Raw genomic sequence first — 22,242 nt, 5'->3', positions numbered from 1 at the left:
GGTTAAACTACTAGTTAGCTACAGTAGCTAGTTAGCTAAAGTCAGTTTAGTTAGATTGCGTCAGCTAACAAAGCTTCTGAATCTGGGTACATCTTAGCCAGCTAAAGTATGTATCTACTTGCTAGTGAACTATTGAGGTGTAGAATTAGCTAGCATCAACTAACACCGCTTGTTACATTAGCAAATGTTGGCTAGCTAGGTTAGCTAATGTTAGCTAGCATGCTAATTATCATGCTAACTTTATTCTAGCTAACTAGCAAGCTAACAGTAGGCTTATCTCAATTTGTTTTTTAAGTTCAACGGTGAGATCTTGAAGGCTAGTATTTCCTGAACTTTTGGTAAAGATAAGACATTTAATCCGGTAGGATGAATTCTTCATTCTGAGAAAAGACAACATTTACTATAGATACAGCCAAGGAAGTTGATTTACTCATCAGTAAGTAGTGGTAAAGCGATTGTTTCAGTATGATATGTTAGATAAAGGAATAACGACAGACACCAATGTTAGGTTCAATAGCCTTGTTTGTGCATTGTACGAATGGCTACAACTGGAGTCCGGGGAACAGTCCGGCTAGTCGATTACCTATCAACTAGACTCCGTAACATCATCCTTTTCAATAGAAAGTGCAAACATAAAGGCATAACATTAAATTCTTAACAGTCAGGTCATAACAATAGAAAAGCATTACATTTCTTTTTTACTTCAGTTGTCATCTTCCTTTTTTAATTTCAATTTAATTATTTAAGAACAAATATAGATTTTAATTAACCGAGGGCAAGTTAACAGTCCCTTGCTTACAGAATAAGCCTGTCCGGTGGCTTGCACAGCCGACCCACCCGTGAGTAAGTATTGGCTCTGACAGGGGTAGGATTAGGGGCACGAGCTGGAGAGCTTGGTGGGGTAGAAGCCTCACCTTCGGTTGGCCCATGTCTCAATTCTGCACCCCTTACCCTTAGGCCTGGACTGTGATCCAGCTCATCTAGGTGAGTGTATGGCGTGTTCTGGTTTGTCTGCTCTGCTACGCGCAGATCCACCCGATTGCGACGATAGAGGGAGCCACCAACATCCACCAGGTAAGAATGTGGTGCAACTCTCTGCAGGCATGTGCCCAGCCTCCAAAGTCCTGTGTGGTCTCCCGGCAGCGGTTTCATCCTTATCGTTTCACCCACCTCCAGCTCTGGTAGGTCCCGAGCAGTCCGGTCGTAGAAGCACTTAGCGAGCTGCTTTCTGTGACGCAGTTTGTCCGTGACGCCAACCATGACGCAGGGCTCAAGTAGCTTGTTAGCTACGGGGATGGTAGTCTTCAGACGTCTGGACAGAAGGCGTTGTGCTGGGCTGCTGTCCATGTTTTCAGTGGGTGTGTTCCTCCACTGTAAGATCGCTTTCCATGGGTCGTTGCTGTCGCGCAAGGCCCTGCTTAACAGGTTTTTTGCAATCTTGACAGCTGATTCTGCCTTGCCATTTGCTTTTGGGTGTCTTGGAGAGGAGGTCACGTGGTCAAACTCCCATTCTGAGGCGAAACGTTTGAACTGCGCAGTGAATTGTGGGCCATTGTCCGTGATTACCTTGTCAGGCTGACCTTGCCTGGCAAACTGCGCCTTGCAGCGCTTTATGACCGTCTCTGCAGACAAGTCAGGGAGCAGTTCAATTTCCCAAAAGTCAGAGTAGTGATCAACGATGAGAAGATAGTCCTTTTGTCTGTGGCTGAATAAGTCCATGCTGACGATTTGCCAGGCCCTTGTGGGCAGTTCGTGTGACATCATGGTTTCCTTTTGCTGTTCATGAGCGTACTCGTTGCATGTGGTACAGTGGCTGACAAAGTCTTTAATTTCTGCTTGCATGTTTGGCCAGTATAATGTTTCACGAGCCTGGCGGTAGCATGCATCACCTCCAACGTGACTGGAGTGTATGCGAGTAAGCATCTCTGGACGTAGTGATTTGGGAATAATGACCTTCTGACCTCTGAACAAGATGCCATTTTGCACGCTGATCTCATCTCGAAAGGTCCAGTATTCTCTCACTGTGAAAGGTGTCTCCTCTTTCAGGTATGGCCAACCTGCGAGAGCCATGGACTTCAGTGACTGTAGGCGTTCGTCCTTGTCAGTGTGTTGCCTTATCTGGGCTAGGCGGTGATCTGTGACGTTTAAGTAGTCTGCCTGATTGATCTGTTGAACATCTTGTTGTTCCTGCTGTAGCGAACAGATGGCCTGCCGCTGATAGACAGTGCCTCTGCCTGTACATTGTGTTGTTGCCCTGCTCAGTGTGTCGCTGATGTACATCTCTGGTCCTGGCTTGTAAATGACCTTCAGGCTGTAGTTTTGCAGAGTCAGGAGCATGCTTTGAAGCCTCTTGGGCGCGTTGAGGAGAGGTTTACTGAATATGGCAATGAGTGGTTTGTGGTCAGTTTCAGCGATGACCAGGTCTCGCCCATATAAGTAGTGATGGAATCGCTGGCAGGAGAAGACGATGCTGAGGCACTCTTTCTCAATTTGTGCATAGTTTTGTTCGGTGGGGGTGAGCGCTCTCGAGGCAAACGCAACGGGCTGGCCTTCCTGCATAAGGCAGCATCCAAGTCCCCTTTGGCTGGAGTCGCTCTGGATTGTGACAGGCTTCATGACGTCGTAGTAGCGCAACACTGGCATGGATGAAGCCAGAGATTTCATCTTCTGCACTGCGGCCTCGTGCTTGGGTAGCCAGTGCCATGGTGTGTCTTTGTCCAGCAACCGGCGCAGAGGCTCACAGACTGCTGATAGGTGTGGCATGAACTTTGCAAGATAGTTTGCAAAGCCGATGAGACGCTGTACTCCTTTTGCATCAGACGGGTTTGGCATGTCGAGGATCGCTCTGACCTTGTCTGGGTCTGGCTTCAGGCCTTTTGCCGAGAGAATGTGGCCATGGAAGTGGACGTCTTTCACCTTGAACTGCAGCTTCTTCAGGGCAAGGCGAAGCTTAACTGATCGGCAGCGCTCCATCAGTGCCAGGAGCTTCACATCGTGGTCGCGTACTGCTTCTTCGTCTGTGTCACCACAGCCTACGATCAGGACATCATCTGCGATGGGTTCAATGCCCTTGAGCCCAGCCATTAACTCGTGCTGCTTACGTTGGTATATCTCAGGCGCCACCGAGACACCAAACGGGAGCTTGAGCCAGCGTTTCCGACCCCAGGGGGTCCAGAAGGTAGTCATGAGGCTGCTTTCTTCATCCAGCTTGCATTGAAGGAATGCATCTCGGGCATCCACCAAGGTGAAAATCCTGGCCTTGGGAAGCTTATAGAGGACATCCTCTAGTGTCGGCATGATGTAGTGGGATCGTTTCAGTGCTTGGTTCAGATGCTTTGGGTCGATGCAGACCCTCAGCTTCTCTGGTTTTTTCACTATGACCATATTGCTGATCCAGTCAGTTGGTTCAGTCACAGATGTCATGTGGCCATCGGCCTCATACTTGTCCAGCTGGGCCTTCACAGCCACTTTCATTGCAATGGGCACATTGCGAGGAGCACACTGGACTGGAGTGATGCTCTCATCCACTTCAAAGTGTACCTCCCCAGGCACAGATTCAACGGGCATGTTGAATACATCGTCATATCTGCTAAGTAGTTGTTCTTTGGACAGGGGTCCATGCTGGACATGATCCACAATGTGCAGGTCATTTGGTGCAGTGAACTGCATCAGTCCCAGGCGTTCGCATGTAGAGCCTGAGAGGAGAGGATGTTGACTGGTTTTTACAATCTCAAACTCCAGCTTGTGTTTGCGTCCCCAAATAACACATTCGGTCTCAAAGGTGCCCATAGAGCTCATTAGCTCTCCTGAGTAGAGCTTTAGTCTAGTATCGCTGGGCAATAGATGTGTGTCAGGTGCCAGATTGATTTTGTCTTTGTAGCTCATTACGTTGCATGTAGCACCAGAATCCAGTTGACATTGTTGTTGCTTGTTGTGTAATCGTAGTGTCACAAACCATTTCTTCCCTCTTGAGTGTACAGCCCCAATGGATTCATGCATGTAAATGTCACTTTCACTTTTCAGCTCTGAACATTGAATGACATCATCAACACAGTGAATCTTGCCCTCACCCACCCTTCTTTTGCTTTTGAGACACACTTTTGCAAAATGATTATTAGTTCCACAAGCTCTGCATGGTTTTCCGTAGGCAGGGCAGTGCTCTTTGCCAAGTGTGTGTGTATTCCCACAGTATTTACATGCTACGGGGCTCTCTGTGTTCACCGTTCGTGGTGAATTACTCTGCCTCGATTGATTTAGTCTGAATGTCTGCCTAGCAACAGCGTGAACGGTATCAACGTCGGAGCGTGGGGTTTCGATTTCCATTGCTCTCATTCTCATGTCAGTTACTAATGTTAAGTCTCTCTCTCTCAGTAGACGCCGGCGTGTATCCTCATTTGCAATTCCCAGCACTATTTTGTCACGAATCAATTCATCTTTCAATCCCCCGTATTCACAAGTGGCGGATTTCTCTCTCAAACGGGTTACAAAGTTGTGTACTGACTCACCCTCTTCCTGTTTACAGCTTCCGAAAACGAACCGCTCATAAATTACGTTTCTGGCGGGTTTGAAGTAATTCTCCAATGCATCCAATATAGCCTTTGCATCACACTGTTGACGTGCTGTGAGGGTGAGATTGTGCCGGTAGATATGCCTGCATTCGCTGCCCATTAAACTCCTCAGAGTTGCCGCTTGTACCTCGTTGGGTTTCTCATGTAGACCGGTCGCCAGCGCATAGTCCTCGAATTCATCCCTGAAGTTGTCCCAATTAGTATTTCAGTCCCCTGTGAGAACCATGGGATTTGGTGGCGGAATGTTCGCTGCCATAGCAATGGAATATGATATTTATTTGCCTTCAGTCATCGACGTAGGTAGTGATGCTAGCTAGGCAGCTAACAACGAGTTCATCAGTGTTGTGAGTAGGAAACGGCGTGTGTTCGCATATGGAACATAACTGCGCCTATACTGTACTTAGCTACAAAAATAACAAACGTGTGTTTTCCGAGCCACTTCTGATACCATGTTTCAGTATGATATGTTAGATAAAGGAATAACGACAGACACCAATGTTAGGTTCAATAGCCTTGTTTGTGCATTGTACGAATGGCTACAACTGGAGTCCGGGGAACAGTCCGGCTAGTCGATTACCTATCAACTAGACTCCGTAACAGCGATGTCGGACATGATTGTGTAACTCTGTGTTGTTGTATTTGTCGAATTGCTACGCTTTATCTTGGCCAGGTCGCAGTTGTAAATGAGAACTTGTTCTCAACTAGCCTACCTGGTTAAATAAAGGTGAAATAAAAAAAAAATGCGATTTCAGACATACTTAGGCAAAGTGCTGCTGAGTGGATGGCTGTTCTGGGTTGGCAAGTAACGTGAACAGGCTGCCGATGGGTGGGGGTTTACACGTTAGGACCCTTAAATTTGCCCAAACTGGTGAGGATTGGATCAACTCTGCATGTCGTCGCCTACTGCCATGCAAAACAATTTCCCCCATGAGTGTGCCGACTCGCCGATGTTGCTTTCATCCAACATGATTCGTCTTTTCTTCCAGCCTCAGATTGATTTTAATTTTTTTGCGAGTAACGAATGTGTTAGGGGAAATGTATCGGAGTACATGCATACTTTTTTTCATTTTTTTATGTAGTGAAGTAAAAGTCGACAGAAATATGAATAGTAAAGTAAATTACTGATACCCCCAAAAACGTACAGTAACGAAGTATTTCTACTTTGCACAACTGTAAAATACATATCCACGTGTTGTAAAATCTGCCAGGCGTCAGCAACGCGCCCAAGATCGGTTTGGTTGAAACGCTATCAATCATGGGACTATTTGGTGGGGAAGAAAATTGAATGTTCTCGATATCCCGCTGTACTACAGAGAAATAGTGTAAGTTATTTCTTACCAAAATGAAGTAGCCATGGCAGGAGTGTTCCATACAATGGCATTGTATTTATACCAGTTGGCCTTAGCCTCTGGTCTCCAGCCAAGGTTTATTACCATTCCGTTACTTATGATGTAGGCCGAAGGCTTGACAGTGCATCAAAATATTTCAGAGAGCCCAGATCAAGCAGGTTGGTACGTATATATTATATAAATATAGGTAATCTTCTCCAGATGTAGTCCCCAAGTGATCATTTCTACGGCTCTTTTATAAAGTGTAATGGCTCCCTCCTTGGGACACATGCAGAACAACATAATTTAACCCTCTCATTGCCTTGCCACCTGGTGTTGCTTTACATTAGAGGAAAGTCAGGTCAGGGACCTGTAGCTCCAGAGAAGCACAGGTTCCATTGTGATTTTGTAGATGGTGAAACGATCCTTAAAATGTCTTTCTCTCGCAAAATGCTGCATGTAACAAATGTCAGTTCAACAATGATTGTGATGTCTCTCAAACGGAGGTGGTGGATCTCCCATATCATGTCTTTAACATGGTTCAATGGCGCCGGAACAGATGGCTGCAGTTTTTCATGTTCGAATAAAATCCCATTTTATTTGTCACATGCGCAGAATTTTTTTAATGTTGTATTTTTTATTTATTTAACCTTTATTTAACCAGGCAAGTCAGTTAAGAACCAATTCTTATTTACAATGATGGCCTATCAGGGAACAGTGTGTTAACTGCCTTGTTCGGGGGCAGAACAACATATTTTTACCTTGTCAGCTCCGGGATTTAATCCAGCAACCTTTCGATTATTGACCAACAGTCTAACCACTAGGGTACCTGCCAAATACAACAGGTATTACAGTGAAATGCTTACTTACAAGCCCTTAAACCAACAATGAAGTTTTAAGGAAAAAATTTAATCTTCGTACTGGACAAAGATTTTTTCTTTACCGAGTCGGACACCGGATAAGGCCAAAATCTCTGTCCTTCACATGAAGAAGACACAGAGATATAGGGGACGTAGGTCTGGGTGCCTTATAAGAATCCGACGACGAGTATGTAACCCGCCTCTATCATCCATCCTTTTAGCCAACGTGCAATCATTGGATAATAAACTGGATGAGCTCCGATCAAGACTTTTCTACCAACGGGACATTAAAAACGGTGATATCTTATGTTTCACTGAGTTCTGGCTGAACAACGACATGGATAATATACAGTTGAAGTCGGAAGTTTACATACACTTAGGTTGGAGTCATTAAAACTTGTTTTTCAACCACTCCACAAATTTCTTGTTAACAAACTATAGTTTTGACAAGTCGGTTAGGACATCTACTTTGTGCGTGACAAGTCATTTTTCCAACAATTGTTTACAGACAGATTATTTAATTTATAATTCACTCTCTCACAATTCCAGTGGGTCAGAAGTTTACATACACTAAGTTGACTGCCTTTAAACAGCTTAGAAAATTCCAGAAAATGATGTCATGGCTTTATAATCTTCTGATAGGCTAATTGACATCATTTGAGTCAATTGGAGGTGTACCTGTGGATGTATTTCAAGGCCTACCTTCAAACTCAGTGCCTTTTGCTTGACATCATGGGAAAATCAAAAGAAATCAGCCAAGACCTCCACAAGTCTGGTTCATCCTTGGGAGCAATTTCCAAATGCCAGAATGTACCACGTTCATCTATACAAACAATAGTATGCAAGTATAAACACCATGGGACCAGGCAGCCATCATACCTCTCAGGAAGGAGACGTGTTCTGTTTGCAAAATGGCGTAAGGACAACAAAGTCAAGGTATTGGAGTGGCCATCACAAAGCCCTGACCTCAATCCTATAGAACATTTTTGGGCAGAACTGAAAAAGTGTGTGCGAGCAAGGAGGGCTACAAACCTGACTGAGTTACACCAGCTCTGTCAGGAGGAATGGGCCAAAATTCAGGGAAGCTTGTGGAAGGCTACCCAAAATGTTTGACAATTTAAACAATTAAACAATTTAAAGGCAATGCTACAAAATACTAATTGAATGTATGTAAACTTCTGACTCACTGGGAATGTGATGAAAGAAATAAAAGCTGAAAGAAATCATTCTCTCTACTATTATTCTGACATTTCGCATTCTTAAAATAACGTGGTGATCCTAACTGACCTAAGAAATTGAATTTTTACTAGGATTAAATGTCAGGAATTGTGAAAAACTGAGTTTAAATGTATTTGGCTAAGTTGTATATAAACTTCTGACTTGAACTGTATCTGTGTATTTACCACCACAAACTGATGCTGGCACTAAGACCGCACTCAACGAGCTGTATAAGGCCATAAGCAAACAAGAAAATTCTCATCCAAAGGTAGTGCTCCTAGTGGCAGGGGACTTTAATGCAGAGAAACCTAAATGCTTTTTAACTCATTTCTACCAGCATGTCACATGTGCAAAATAACTTGAGACCCCCTTTACTCCACACACAGAGACGTGAACAAAGCTCTCCCTTGCCCTCCATTTGATAAATATGACCATAATTATATCCTCCTGATTGCTGCTTACAAGCAAAAACTAAAGCAGCAAGTACCAGTGACTCGCTCAATACGGAAGTGGTCAGATGCTAAGCTACAGGACTGTTTTGCTAGCACAGACTGGAATATGTTCCGCGATTTTTCAGAGTACACCACATCTGTCACTGGCTTCATCAATCACTGCATCAATGATGTCATCCCCACAGTGACAGTACGCACATACCCCAACCAGAAGCCATGGATTACAAGCAACATGCGCACTGAGCTAAAGGGTAGAGCTGCCGCTTTCAAGGAGCAGGACTCTAACCCAGACGCTTATAAGTAATCCTGCTATGCCCTCCGACGAACCATAAAACAGGCAAGCGTCAATACAGGACTAAGATTGAATCCTACTACACCGGCTCTGACGCTCGTCTGATGTGGCAGGGCTTGCAAACTATTACGCACTACAAAGGGAAGCACAGCCGCGAGCTGCCCAGTGACACGAGCCTACCAGACGAGCTAAAAGACTTCCATGAGCGCTTCGAGGCAAGCAACACTGAAGCATGCATGAAAGCACCAGCTGTTCCGAACGAATGTGTGACCACATTCTCCGTATCCGAGTGAGTAAGACCTTTAAACAGGTCAACATTCACAAGGCCGCCGGGCCAGACAGATTACAAGGACGTGTACTCCAAGCATGCGCTGACCAACTGGCAAGTGTCTTCACTGACATTTTCAACCTGTCCCTGACCTGTCCCTGACCAACCCTGTGCCCAAGAACACCAAGGTAACCTGCTTAAATGACTACCGACCCGTAGCACTCACATCTGTAGCCATGAAGTGCTTTGAAAGGCTGGTCAAGGCTCACATCAACACCATCATCCCAGAAACCCTAGACCATCCCAATTTGCATACTGCCACAACAGATCCACAGATGACACAATCTCTATTGCACTCCACACTGCCCTTTCCCGCCTGGACAAAAGGAACACCTACATGAGAATGCTATTCATTGACTACAGCTCAGCGTTCTACACCATACTGCCCCCAAAGCTCGTCACTAATCTAAGGACCCTGGGACTAAACACCTCGCTTTTCAAATGGATCCCGGACTTCCTGATGGGTCACCCCAGGTGGTAAGGGTAGGTAACAACACATCTGTCACACTGATCATCAACACTGGGGCCCCTCAGGGTTGCGTGCTCAGTCCCCTCCTGTATTTCCTGTTCACCCATGACTGCATGGCCAAGCACGACTCCAACACCATCATTAAGTTTGCCAACGACACAACAGTGGTGGTAGGCCTGATCACCTACAACAGCCTATAGGGAGGAGGTCAGAGACCTGGCAGTTACATACTCTCCCTCAACGTGTTCAAGACAAACGAGATGATCGTGGACTACAGGAAAAGGAGAGCCGAGCACGCCCCCATTCTCATCGACGGGGCTATGGTGGAATAGGTTGAGAGCTTCAAGATCATTGGTATCCACATCACCAACAAACTATCATGGTCCAAACACACCAAGACAGTCATGAAGAGGGCACAACACACCTATTTCCCCTCAGGAGACTGAAAAGATTTGTCATGGGTCCTCAGCTCCTCAAAAAGTTAAGCAGCTGCACCATCGAGAGCATCATCGCCTGGTATGGCAACTGCTCGGCCTCTGACCGCAAGGCACTACAGAGGGTAGTGCATTTAGCCCAGTACATCACTGGGGACAAGCTTCCTGCCATCGAGGACCTCTATACCAGGCGGTATCAGAGGAAGGCCCTAAAAATTGTCAAAGACTCCAGCCACCCTAGTCGTAGACTGTTCTCTCTGCTACCACATGGCAAGCGGTACCAGAGCACAAATTCCAGGTCCAAAAGGCATCTTAACAGCTTCTACCCTCAAGCCATAAGACTCCTGAACAGATAATGAAATAGCTACCTGGACTATTTGCATTGCACCCCATCTTTTACGCAGATGCTAATTATGCCCACTTTTTCTATTTCCTTTTTTTACTCCAGTTTATTTTAGTAAATACTTTCTTAACACTTGTTTTTCTTAACTGCATTGTTGGTTAAGGGCTTGTAAGTAAGCATTTCACTGTAAGATCCTGCAAGTTCAGGGAGTTAATGTTTTAATCAAATGAATGGAACATAATAGAAAACAAGAAACACTAACAGCACACAGACATGAAACAGAAACAATAACGCCTGGGGAAGGAACCAAAGGAAGTGACATATATAGGGAAGGTAATCAAGGAGATGATGAAGTCTAGGTGAGTCTGATGACGCGCAGGCGCGCGTAACGATTGTGACAGGGGTGCGCCACAACGAGCAGCCTGGTGACCTAGAGGCTGGAGAGGGAGCACACGTGACAATACCTTGTATTCGGCACATGTGACAAATAACATTTGATTTGATTTTGAACATACCAAAGCTTTTGTCTTTAGCGAAAGGAAAATACATAATCCTCTGTGAGACAGCTTACATTGCACACAATGTGATGTATGATGTCCTTATGTTTCATGATACTTTAGATGAGAAATGCATATTTTTCCCACACAGCAGATAACACAATTCACCCTCTTTCTGTGTCTACACATTTACACACAAGTATAGTATGTGGAGGGAAAATCCATTCATTTTTTTCATGTAACAAAGGCTCATAGAGACGGGAGTCTGTCTTGGTGGGGTACTCATGTCTGCTTGTATTTGAGAGCAGCTTTGCTCAATAGATTCACTGTACTTCTCGTCACCTCCTGTGGAGGTCTAGTGATGGCTCGTGCCCCTTCCATCTCCATTCCGGGTGTCCATGGGTATAGACCAAATAAGCAAACAAACAACACAAGAGCAAACCTTTCACAGACAAGATTTGTCTGGGATTGGGGAGAAATCTTGTTTGCACTGTGATGGGCTGGTTCCATTTCAGTGTGATGGCATAGGATCCCTCTCAGGTCAGGCCTGGCCAGGCCTGTTTTATTTTTATTTATTTTTACGTCTGGGTGATACAGCCTCCCTCTATATCATAGCGCACCAGCATTAAGATTATACAGCATTCCGCTCGTATTAAGAAATCTTCATCGCAAGAGAGATTGTGCTGTAGCACTCACTCATCATCCTTCCATCCTGCCACACATCATTTGATTAGCCAGTCCAAGAATGACATAGTGTGAATATTTTTTTTTAGCATATAGAGTCTATTAAAAACCATCCAAAATATACCAAAGCACTCTTACCAGGTAGCCTGGGAAACCAAAATGATGTGACACACTGAATCAAACCGACAAATAAACCAACTTCGCTACAATGTTTACTTCAAAGGTTTAATTCTGTATTCTTTTAACATTCCCTATGTCTTTGTTTCTGCTGTCCTTCCTGGAGGACAAACAGGAGCAGGTAATGTCCATGTCTCCAATCTCTAATGCAATCTCACAGCCGACATTATTTATTTTCCCTATCTTTTTATTCACATTAAGGCCCAGCTGAGAATTGAAAGCAACGACTGGGGGCATTTACACCTTTGTGTATGTGTATTAGGGACAAAGGTGTTTTAAAAATGGCGAGTGGCTGACAAGATCAACTTTAAATTCCCCTGCCTGTTTACCAATCCGCAACACAGCCTAATGACGAGAGTCATGGGAGTAGCATATGTGCCCATTTTCAATAAAGGCAAATAAAGTAGCATGTATGTTAGAGAATAAATAATTAATTAATAACAAAGGTTTTGTCACTAAAGTCAGGTTTTTGCTATGCGATGCCAGAAGCAATCTCTGACCACTGGAGTAAGAAGAATGCAAAATGTCCAGGTTTACTTCTTGATATACTACAGTATCATGACTGTGGAGGGTGACACAAGTTTATTGTCCATTATATTTTTGTGATGACTGCAGAGATCTCTTATTCTTGTCTGTATTTTTTGAAACTGCATTGTTGGTTGGGGGCTCGTAAGTAAGCATTTCACCTGTTGTATTTGGCGCATGTGACTAATACAATTTGATTTGATTTGATAATGAATGATTTCCTCAATGCTGGTAAATGCAGATTTGTTGAGCCCAGCTGTGGCTGAAGGTTTCACATAACTTGACACTGGCAGGGCTGCTGCGTGGGGCCATATGTACGCTCCTGCAAGCAGGCACAATACGCACCCCAGAATGGGATGGCCATTGAACTCTTAGGCAAGTGGCAATATTTGCTCACCTGAAATACCCACATCTTGCTGGTTGGGGTGGGGAAGGGCCCCTGGTGCAGCTGTAGCCTGGAGAAAGGGCAGAGCAGGAAGTTTTGTTGGGGGTCCCCTGCTGAGCGGCTGTTTAGCGGTGGCTGCTCCATTGTGTTTTATGTGAGGCAGGGCCATATTTGTCCGAAGCTGCAGGAGGCTGATGAGGTGCAAATCTGTTGAGTGACCGTGTCATTGGACCTCCTTTGCCAATGGCCTGTTAGCTGTCAGGGACGGTAAAAATGCCAAATTTACAGGCTCACTAAGACTCTGCCAAGGATGTTCACGGGTAAGCTAACACAGATTGGGGACTTATGTTGTTGGGCAGGCAGGGAAGCTTTACCGCCAAGATCCTGGAGTGACACGTAGGCAGATCTGTTTGAGCCTTCTTTATTACCCAAACTGCCCCCGCTATGTTCCTCAGTAAACACTACAAATGACACATCTACATATGGATGGCTACCGGAAGATAAGGGTGCTGGACGACTGAACAGAGATCAGCTCTCCACGGACACACCAGCTTTTAATTTCACTCTATTGTGTTTAATCACAGATGTTACTTATAAACCGAGGTGGTCCGGTGTGATGGTAGAAATGCATTTCTGCCTCTGAGCCAGTGGGATCTAGTGGAGAGCTTCATAGTAAGTTGAATGAAAGGCTCGGCTTTGCGTCTGTGGCGGCAGGCTCAGGTCATCCGTGGCTGTGTCAGAGGTAATACCAAACTTGAAATTCCCCATCAGCCTAGAATACAGATAAGACAGCTGCAGATATGGGACTGATGGAAAAGGAAATGGCCAAATGCCCCCGACAGGCAGATGAATAACTGATACGTGAATGTTTTCTAAACAAGTCCCTTTTGTTTCTCAGATTCAGCTCAATGGATTTCGAGATCTGAAGTCGTGGTGATGATTAGAATAAGCTGTTATGTTTCAGACTATCACAATGTCTGCACTTGTATGTGCTCAATAATATAACACACAATATGTGTTAAAAAAACACAACATGAAGCTATGAAATTTGCATTTGACGATAACAAGGAATAGCTGGTCAATTATTCCATATATATGCATCAAAACAAGTGCAAAGGTAGCTTTTTGAGAAATCCCTTGATAATGTTTACCATTAGATGGACTAGTAACTGATTGATGCATTTCCAATCAGCCCTGATTGCAGCCTGTGATTTTAGAGCATAGCAGGTGAATGTGAATGACAGTACCTGACAGTTTATCAGGGCTGGTTGAAGTGATATTAGACACAGTTCTTCCCATGGGATCACACCAGGTTAATTAGCATAGCACTACTTGGCCTCACGTTTAATTGCCTTCTGTCTGTGATTAAATGTGTATTGACTCTGCTAATGAATAAATCAAATCAAATTGTATTGGTTGCATACACATGTTTAGCAGAGCATATGTAGGCAATATTACATATTTTGCCCTAATACACATCAGTTCAAATGGTTTAACATAACATGCTGGAGCAATATGCAAGTTTGTTGTGTCAAAGCAATTGTACATACAATATTTCACCAAAAAATGGAGGCTCATGGACAAAGATAAGAATGGTTCAGTAGCTAACATCACAAAGCACGCTCCACACATGACCCTGTACCTCTTGTTGTATTATGTCCTTCAAAGTCCTTTGCTCTTAACATTTTGAGCATCTGACTGTTGCATCTCAAGGTGTTGGGTCCCATGATATCTCCTCCTGTGGTCCACTGAGTAGACACTAGACAGTCACCTTGTTTGATCGATGCAGAGCATCACTCAGCTTAGGCCTCCTTTTTACATGACAAGAGAAAAGTATCACAAATGAAATAACCAGGCCCTAGATACAGCAAACATAAAACATAGGCTATTGCGTGGCATTCCTCAGTGCATTCCTCTCAATATCAAAAGGTAGGTATTTGAGGAAATCCTTAGTCCATTTACGCCCGTGTTTGCCCCAGGACCCAGTGGGATGAGTCAGTGTAATAACTGCTTCCCCCTCCCTCTGAATCACATCACTATGGCTGTCCTGTCTTCATTTAGCCGGGTTGTATGCCTTCCCCGTCTAGTCGCTTTTCAGATTCATTTCCAGGTAAACACACTGTGGCAAGCCGCAAACCTGCAGCCAACAGGCGTTGTCACAGCTGTGGCAGATAATGGCAAGTCCAAACCCCGGGCCTGCTCTGGTATGTTTACTGTCACCATGGGCACTTGCCAGCAAATATTTTTCCATCACTTTCTGAAGAAAGAGGATCTTTATTCATTTTATTTTGATGATTCGCAAGCTTAACCTATTGGCCCCAGTGTTTTGTATGAGGAGGTGCCTCAGAGGAAAGTAATGCAAAAAAAAAACTCAAAAGGTGGAAACTAAAGTGAAAACTGATGCAGCACAGTGGAAAGAAATCCTACTTTGAATGTGAAACTTAAAGTAACACATTCCAGCCAAGATTATGTGATGGAAGGTGTGTTGTGATAGCACAGGTGTCAGACTGTCACTTTGTGTTTGTGACCCTTGAGATAGTTTCCCCAGGGTTATTTTAAGGTTTTCCCTTTATAGTTCCACAAGGACATCTTTAGTTTGGAAATAACTAGAGGATTCAACTCAGGTCCTTTAGGGCCACAGTGTTTGGAAGTGGCCTTTGAAGCCTGGAGCTGTGCACCTGTGGGCTAGATACATAAATTCAAGTGCTGTAGTATCATAATCATATTCAATGTTTCATTCATGGAGGCAGACAAGAAATAATTGTATCCCAAGAGCTGCCTTGTCCCCTTAGTTTCCAGTACCTGGTGTGAATGACAAATCGTCCGAGAATAGAATCCAAGATCTCCATCAAATCAAAGCATAATGTGCCTTTATGTTAAGCTGACCATACCAACCAGTTTGTAAGGGGATATTGCACTGCGATGCCAGCGTTAAAGAACTATAGCACAACCCCTTCTGTGAACTGTGAAAAAAGTGTGGGATCCTTTTCTGTCACCTATTGGACAAGTTATTATTGCACTCATCGCCATACAAGCAAACATGACAAAGGACTGATGGATGTGTAAGTCTCCGTTTGTTGAAATGGTCTAAATCCATTGTTATATGACAATTATAATGTTATGTTGTAGTTTTGTTTTTACAATACAAACCAGTTTGTGACCTTTACATGAGAGGACATGCTTCGGGGATATGCTTTTTAACAATTAATTACAGAATTAATACGTTTTAATGTCCAAACCATGCAGATTGAGGCTTATGTTATGCTTCTCAATAAATTAAAGTAAATGTTTCCTTAAACATAGCAAGAGGTGCACGATCTAATTACCAAGTTGAGAAGACTGTTTGTTGGCCCCTCGTCAACATGGCACGGTTTACTCTCCTTTAATAATGGGTTTTACCGATAGTTATGTTCTTAGTCTATGTACAGTCAAATAGATGTTCAACCAACCAACGGCACGTGGCTGGCGCCACTCTGTCCTCGCCTTGATGCAGTAAATATTTTATTAATGTCCCAAATGCTTGGGCCAATGACTCGCTGCATGACAGGGAGTTAGTAAAAAAAATCTAATTAAATTGTATTTGTCACATCAACTGGTGTATACTTTACCATGAAATGCTTACTTATGAGCCCTTCTCAACGATGGAGAGTTAAAAAATAATAATAGTAACACGAGGAATAAAATGAAATAGAGGTATGAGGTATTTGAAGTAGATATGTACATGAAGTCAGGGTAAAGTGACTAGGCATCAGGATAGATAATAGATCCGGTGTGGCTCAGTTGGTAGAGTATGGCACTTGCAACGCCAACGTCATTGACCTGTTTCCAAACTTCTCAGGTCTATACATAAATAGGGTCAAATGTGACTGGCCAGACTGTCACAAAGGAATGTTGAAGGAAAGTCATTATGAAACACATTTTATGGATGACAATTTGCTTTATACATGACCAACTGGACAACATAATGTAAGATATTTAGCTAATTCTGTATTAATTGTAAACCAGCATATCCCCTCCACACATTCGCTCATGTAAATGTCCCAAATTGGTTTGAATCCCGCCAGGGACAAGTACGAAAAAAAGTAGGTAAAACGTATGCAGACACTACTGCAATTCGCTCTGGATACGAACGTTTGATAAATGACTAAAATGTAAAATAATAATACGCGATATATATATGTATGTATGTATGTATGTATGTATGTATGTATGTATGTATGTATGTATGTATGTATGTGTAGTGTCTGAGAATGTGTGTGTGGGTTTTGTGTTGGAGTCTCTATGTAGTGTGTATGAGTCTGTGTGTGTATATAGTCTAGTGAGTGTATAGTGAGTGTATAGATAGATGTTAAAGGGTGTTGTTTTATAACCAAATGCGCCGAACTATTATTGTTGGACAAATATAACCAAGAGAGGGCGCTATGAAACTTCAATCTTCTTAAACAAACCCATAGAAATAGCCTAATTAAAAAACGATTAATTTTCGTTTGATTTGATAATAGAGAAACCTTAAAACATTGTCGTTATTATGTTTTATAAAATATGTAGGGGGGAAATGTGGACAGGGAGAAAATATGGACAATTATAATATTGATTATTATAATTGCCTGGATGATTTTATTCTAGCCTAAATCATTCTCCCTGAGCCTTCCTGCCTTCATTTTTTAAATGTTGTTTTATTTCAAATGTATTTAACTAGACAAACCAGTTAAGAACACATTCTTATTTTACAATGACGGCCTACGTTGAGGTGATCCGTTAAATCGTCAGTGCTCAAACACATTGAATAAACTTTACTTTGTTTAAATGTATCTAGCTAACAGCAGCGCGTGTGTCCTCAGCAATCAATAGTCCACACCTTGACCCTCATGCGCGCACACGGACTATACTTTATCTGGCCTATTTTAGTCCACACATTTAATAGCAATCGAAGCAGCCAAGTGAATAATACCTTATAAAATTAAAATAAATATAAACTGGCAATATGGAGGTTCCCGAGTGGCGGAGTGGTCTAAGGCACTGCATCTTGGTACTCTAGGCGTCACTACAGACATCCTGGTTCGAATCCAGGCTGTATCACAACCGGCCGTGATTGGGGGTCCCATAGGTCAGCGCACAATTGGCCCAGCGTCGTCCGGGTTTGGCCTAGTTAAATAATAATATATATATATATATATTATATATTTTTTTTTTGCTATACATATTAGGCCCATGTGGGATTATTGCTTGCGCAATAGGGGTTTAAAATATCAATATTATTCTTCAGGGGCCAATAATGAGTTCTTACTGTAAAACTGGTTGAATACCCTGATTTTTTTGTTTAGGCTACAAATTATATCGACTAAGTGATAAACTTAAACTACATAATTGCTCTATCGCCTCACCAAAGCTATTTTTAATTCGGTTAATTTGTTATAACACTTCAATAAGAAGGAGTAGACTAGTGAACAAGTACATTTCCTCGTCAAATACTAATAAAGACCTCAGGCCTTGATGGGAAAAACAATGAAGATGCTTTTAAATTCAAGCAACGTCTGAAAAATAACATCACAGGATAAATAACGAGCACGATGGAAAAGCAGCGTTAAAGCAGCACTTAAAATCCCCCCCCCCCCCCCCCATTTTCCGACTTTAAATAAGATTAGTTTATAGTGAATATTTTCACGAGGCTGTTCTTTTTAGTTCGCACAGGTGTACAATAGGGGGGCAAATCGAGGAGTCTCACGCCTAGGTGTGAGGAGATTATTCAAATAGGGCAAGCGAAGAAGTAGGCTAGGGATTGGAGGCTCGACTGGCGCACAGACCTATATCATAGCGTTTACAGCCAGCTTTGAACGTCATTTCAACTCCAGTCATCACCAGACGATTTTCAGCGCCCCTGGGCACGGCTGGCTGAAAGACAGACCACACATGCGCCAGTCCTTGACAGAGCATAGGCTACCACCGACCCGAATACCCCGTGGTCCCAAATCACCGTCTGTTAGAGCGCGTTTTGCCATTTCTTCTGCGGAGAAACGGTTTGAAAACTATTCGGAACTTCCATGATGCTTGGAGCAGTTAAAATGGAAGGACACGAACACACAGACTGGAGCACCTACTACGGAGAGCCCGAGGTGGGTACCTTAAATATATTTTTTCGTCTAAAGCCGATCCCATTTTATACAATTCAATATTAGCCCAGAGATAATATTAACTTTGTGATCAAATATTGACTTGAGGCGCCTCCAAATCCTGCTCCATCTCAACTCACAGCACTATCCTAACAAAGATGTTCTTGACATGTTGGGGAAACGTTTTACTCAGATTGTAATTGCATATGTCTACATTTATCTTTACAAAATCATACACAGTTTTTAATTATTATTTATTTTTTACCCATGGAGCAAATATTTGTGTTGCAGGTTCTTTCCACATATAGCCTATGCTTATTACACACTAGAACAAGTTGATCGAGTTTCTATTTTTAAGATGTTTAGCTGAGGTAAGACATGGTGACAACTCTTCGTTTTTACTTGCTTGATGTTGGCTAGACATTACAATTGGTCACATCATTGAGTGAAATTATATTACTGTCAAGAAATGTTCTTTACCAAATTTAGACTTTCAACAGAGCACGAAACTGCAGCGGGATTGCTTGCTTTCACACCAATTTATTATCACACCGTTTAAATAATAGGCCTAATGATGATCGTATTGTTGTTGATTGTTATTATTATTGCTGATATTAGGCTACTGTTATTATTTTATAGTAGCATAGCTATATTAAGTATACTACACATCTATAGGCTGTAGAGTCAAACTTCCTAAAATCTCAATACATAACAGGCTAACAATCTTTGTTTTCCGTCTTGCTTTCTAGTGTTACTCCTCGGTTGGCAACATGAACACAGGCCTGGGCATGAACTCAATGAACACCTACATGAGCATGTCGGGCATGAGCACCACGGCCAACATGGCAGGCAACTCCATGAACATGTCATACGTGAACACAGCCATTAGCCCCTCCATGGCCGGCATGTCACCAGGCTCCGGAGCCATGAACAGCATGGGCGCGGGCATGACTGCCATGAGCGCTGCGCTCAGCCCCAACATGAGCCCCATGACCGCGCAGCCTCAGTCCATGAACTCCCTAACCTCCTCCTACGCCAACATGAACGCCATGAGCCCCATGTATGGACAGTCCAGCATCAACAGATCTAGGGATCCCAAGACATACCGGAGGAGCTACACTCACGCCAAGCCCCCATACTCTTACATTTCCCTCATCACTATGGCTATCCAACAGTCCCCCAGCAAGATGCTGACGCTGGCCGAGGTCTATCAGTGGATCATGGACCTTTTCCCGTTCTACCGACAGAACCAGCAACGCTGGCAGAACTCAATTCGCCACTCTCTATCCTTCAATGATTGTTTCCTCAAAGTGCCTCGATCCCCAGATAAGCCCGGAAAGGGCTCGTTTTGGACCCTCCACCCGGATTCGGGGAACATGTTCGAGAACGGCTGCTATCTGAGGAGGCAGAAACGGTTTAAGTGTGCCGGCCAAAAGAAGATGTGCAAGGAGTCGGGTCGGAAGACTTCAGAAGGCGGCTCCAACAGCAGCTCGGAGAGTTGCAACGGCAACGAGTCCCCCCATTCCAACATGTCCCCCAACGACCACAAAAGGTCTCTGTCAGACATGAAGTCGACCCAGGCTCTGAGTCCAGAGCACGCTACCTCACCGGTGTCCCATTCCCAGGCACATGGACACCTCATGTCCCAGCATCACTCGGTCCTCGCACACGAAGCACACCTGAAACCCGAGCATCACTACTCGTTCAACCACCCCTTTTCCATCAACAACCTTATGTCCTCGGAGCAACAGCATCACAAAATGGATCTAAAGACTTACGAGCAGGTGATGCACTATTCCGGCTACGGTTCCCCCATGGCCGGGGCGCTATCCATGGGTTCAATGGGCAAAACGGGCTTAGATTCCTCGTCAATACCCGCTGACGCATCTTACTATCATGGCGTCTACTCCAGGCCTATTATGAACTCCTCATAAACGTTGACCCCAAACCTCAAACAGACCTTTTTCAGCAATTTGTACATTTGTAAAATTATAGTTTGTGCATATTATGTAGGCCTATTCCATATATTTTTGACGTTTCCCACTGATTTAGTTGTCAAGTTGGTTTAGTAATTATTTTGTAAAGGGATGTTAATAATAATGTGTCAAAAATCTGTTTAATAGTCTGCTTTGAGAATGGACCAAAAGATGATTAGCCTACTGTAAAATGCATCTGAATAGCGGGAATTTTAAATGATTTTAATGCATTGTGGGAGACTGAAGTTCTTCAATCAATTGTGTAATTCTTATTTATGGCTTGTAAATGTGTGTTGTTGTAGTTGACAACAAGAACAGAATCTATATTAAAATGTTATTTGGATTTTCTTCTGAACACAATGGTGGATTTTTTTAATGTATAGCCTACGCAGCAATACAATTATGATAATAATAAAATATTAAATATTATTAGTAGTAGTAGTAGTGGTTGTAGTAGTTGTATGCATAGGCCTATACCAGTAGCAGCATCAACAGTGGCAGCACCAGATAAACCCATGGATATGTCTTATATATTTGACTTAGAATGACAATATACGTTTTTATTGAAAATATCAACATCAGCATCTCTTAACTATTAAAAAAGGGGTCTATTATGTCGAAGAAAAACACTTGTAGGATGAATTACTTCAAACATTATACCACGAAAAAAGCTGTTTTTTAAAATCTTGTTACCCGTGTTCATAACGTATCGAGATGTCAATATCCAGTTGTGTATTGAAGATGGAGGAAAAAAAGGTTTTGATCCTCTCAATGACTACAGTAAGTGGCAACATATTTTGACAAAAAGAAAAGGCCTATAATAGTAAAAAATAAAAAAGATGCAAGAAATACACTAGATTTATATGCAGAATATATGGCATTTCAAATGTCTTGATTTTCTTTGACTGCAGTGATTAGTCTATATCGAAATCTGCACCTTCATATCCCCTGAACAAAACTGTCTAAAAAGGGCCTTAGGTCACACAACTATCTTTTTTTTGTGCCTGCCATGGGTAACAAGTAGACTATTCTCACCTTGGCCAGATATGTTTGATTGAATTCCATCCACCATTTTATATTGAAAATGTTAATGATATTAATATAATTAATAAATGTATTAATATAATTAATAAATGTATTAATATAATTCATAAATGTATTAATAGAATTCATAAATGTATTAATATAATTCATATTTACACAATTCCTATGCGAAAGAAACCAGCAATATTGACCTATTTATCCACATGGCTCCTAGATATTTAGCAAACAAGAACAGGAAAAACATAGGCTAAAGTATAGCTTAATGATTTGTCACAAACTTTAGATTCCAAGTGACAGTTGTGAAATAGGGGTGGAGGGTGGAGCTGCTGACGATATGGCCACAAGCAGTCAAGCTATGATATACAGGTGAGGACATGCACCAAACAATATTCTCCAGCTCAGCTCAACACAGTCATGTGTTTTCTGTCATCATTATGGTGTCGATCTTTTTCAAACGTACAGTCGTGTATGATACCATATAGTCAAGGGCAGCTCAATGTCAAAAAGCAGAAACAACAACGACAGATCTACAACTTAGTACAGAATGAAGAC

The 22,242-nt window shown here is 42.9% G+C and overlaps 1 protein-coding gene across 1 annotated transcript; it reads left to right on the top strand.

Annotated features, from left to right (window-relative positions):
- The first annotated feature begins 18,372 nt into the window (after nt 1-18,372).
- Nucleotides 18,373-20,751, top strand: LOC115146662 (hepatocyte nuclear factor 3-beta-like). The gene is made up of 2 exons (XM_029688728.2): nt 18,373-18,673; nt 19,420-20,751. Exons 1-2 carry the CDS (start codon nt 18,602-18,604, stop codon nt 20,602-20,604), a joined length of 1,257 nt encoding a protein of 418 aa, XP_029544588.1. The 5' UTR covers nt 18,373-18,601; the 3' UTR covers nt 20,605-20,751.
- The last annotated feature ends 1,491 nt before the right edge of the window (nt 20,752-22,242 follow it).

Source organism: Oncorhynchus nerka, linkage group LG18, assembly GCF_034236695.1.
Source record: "Oncorhynchus nerka isolate Pitt River linkage group LG18, Oner_Uvic_2.0, whole genome shotgun sequence".
In the NCBI taxonomy this organism is placed as follows: Eukaryota; Metazoa; Chordata; class Actinopteri; order Salmoniformes; family Salmonidae; genus Oncorhynchus; species Oncorhynchus nerka.
This window is presented reverse-complemented; position numbering and strand designations above follow the sequence as displayed.

Bases quoted from the DNA above. Each gene is read 5' to 3' on its own strand.
- LOC115146662 (XM_029688728.2), top strand. From the start codon at position 18,602: ATGATGCTTGGAGCAGTTAAAATGGAAGGACACGAACACACAGACTGG. The intron at 18,674-19,419 runs GTGGGTACCTTA...CTTGCTTTCTAG, and splicing joins CCTACTACGGAGAGCCCGAG to TGTTACTCCTCGGTTGGCAA.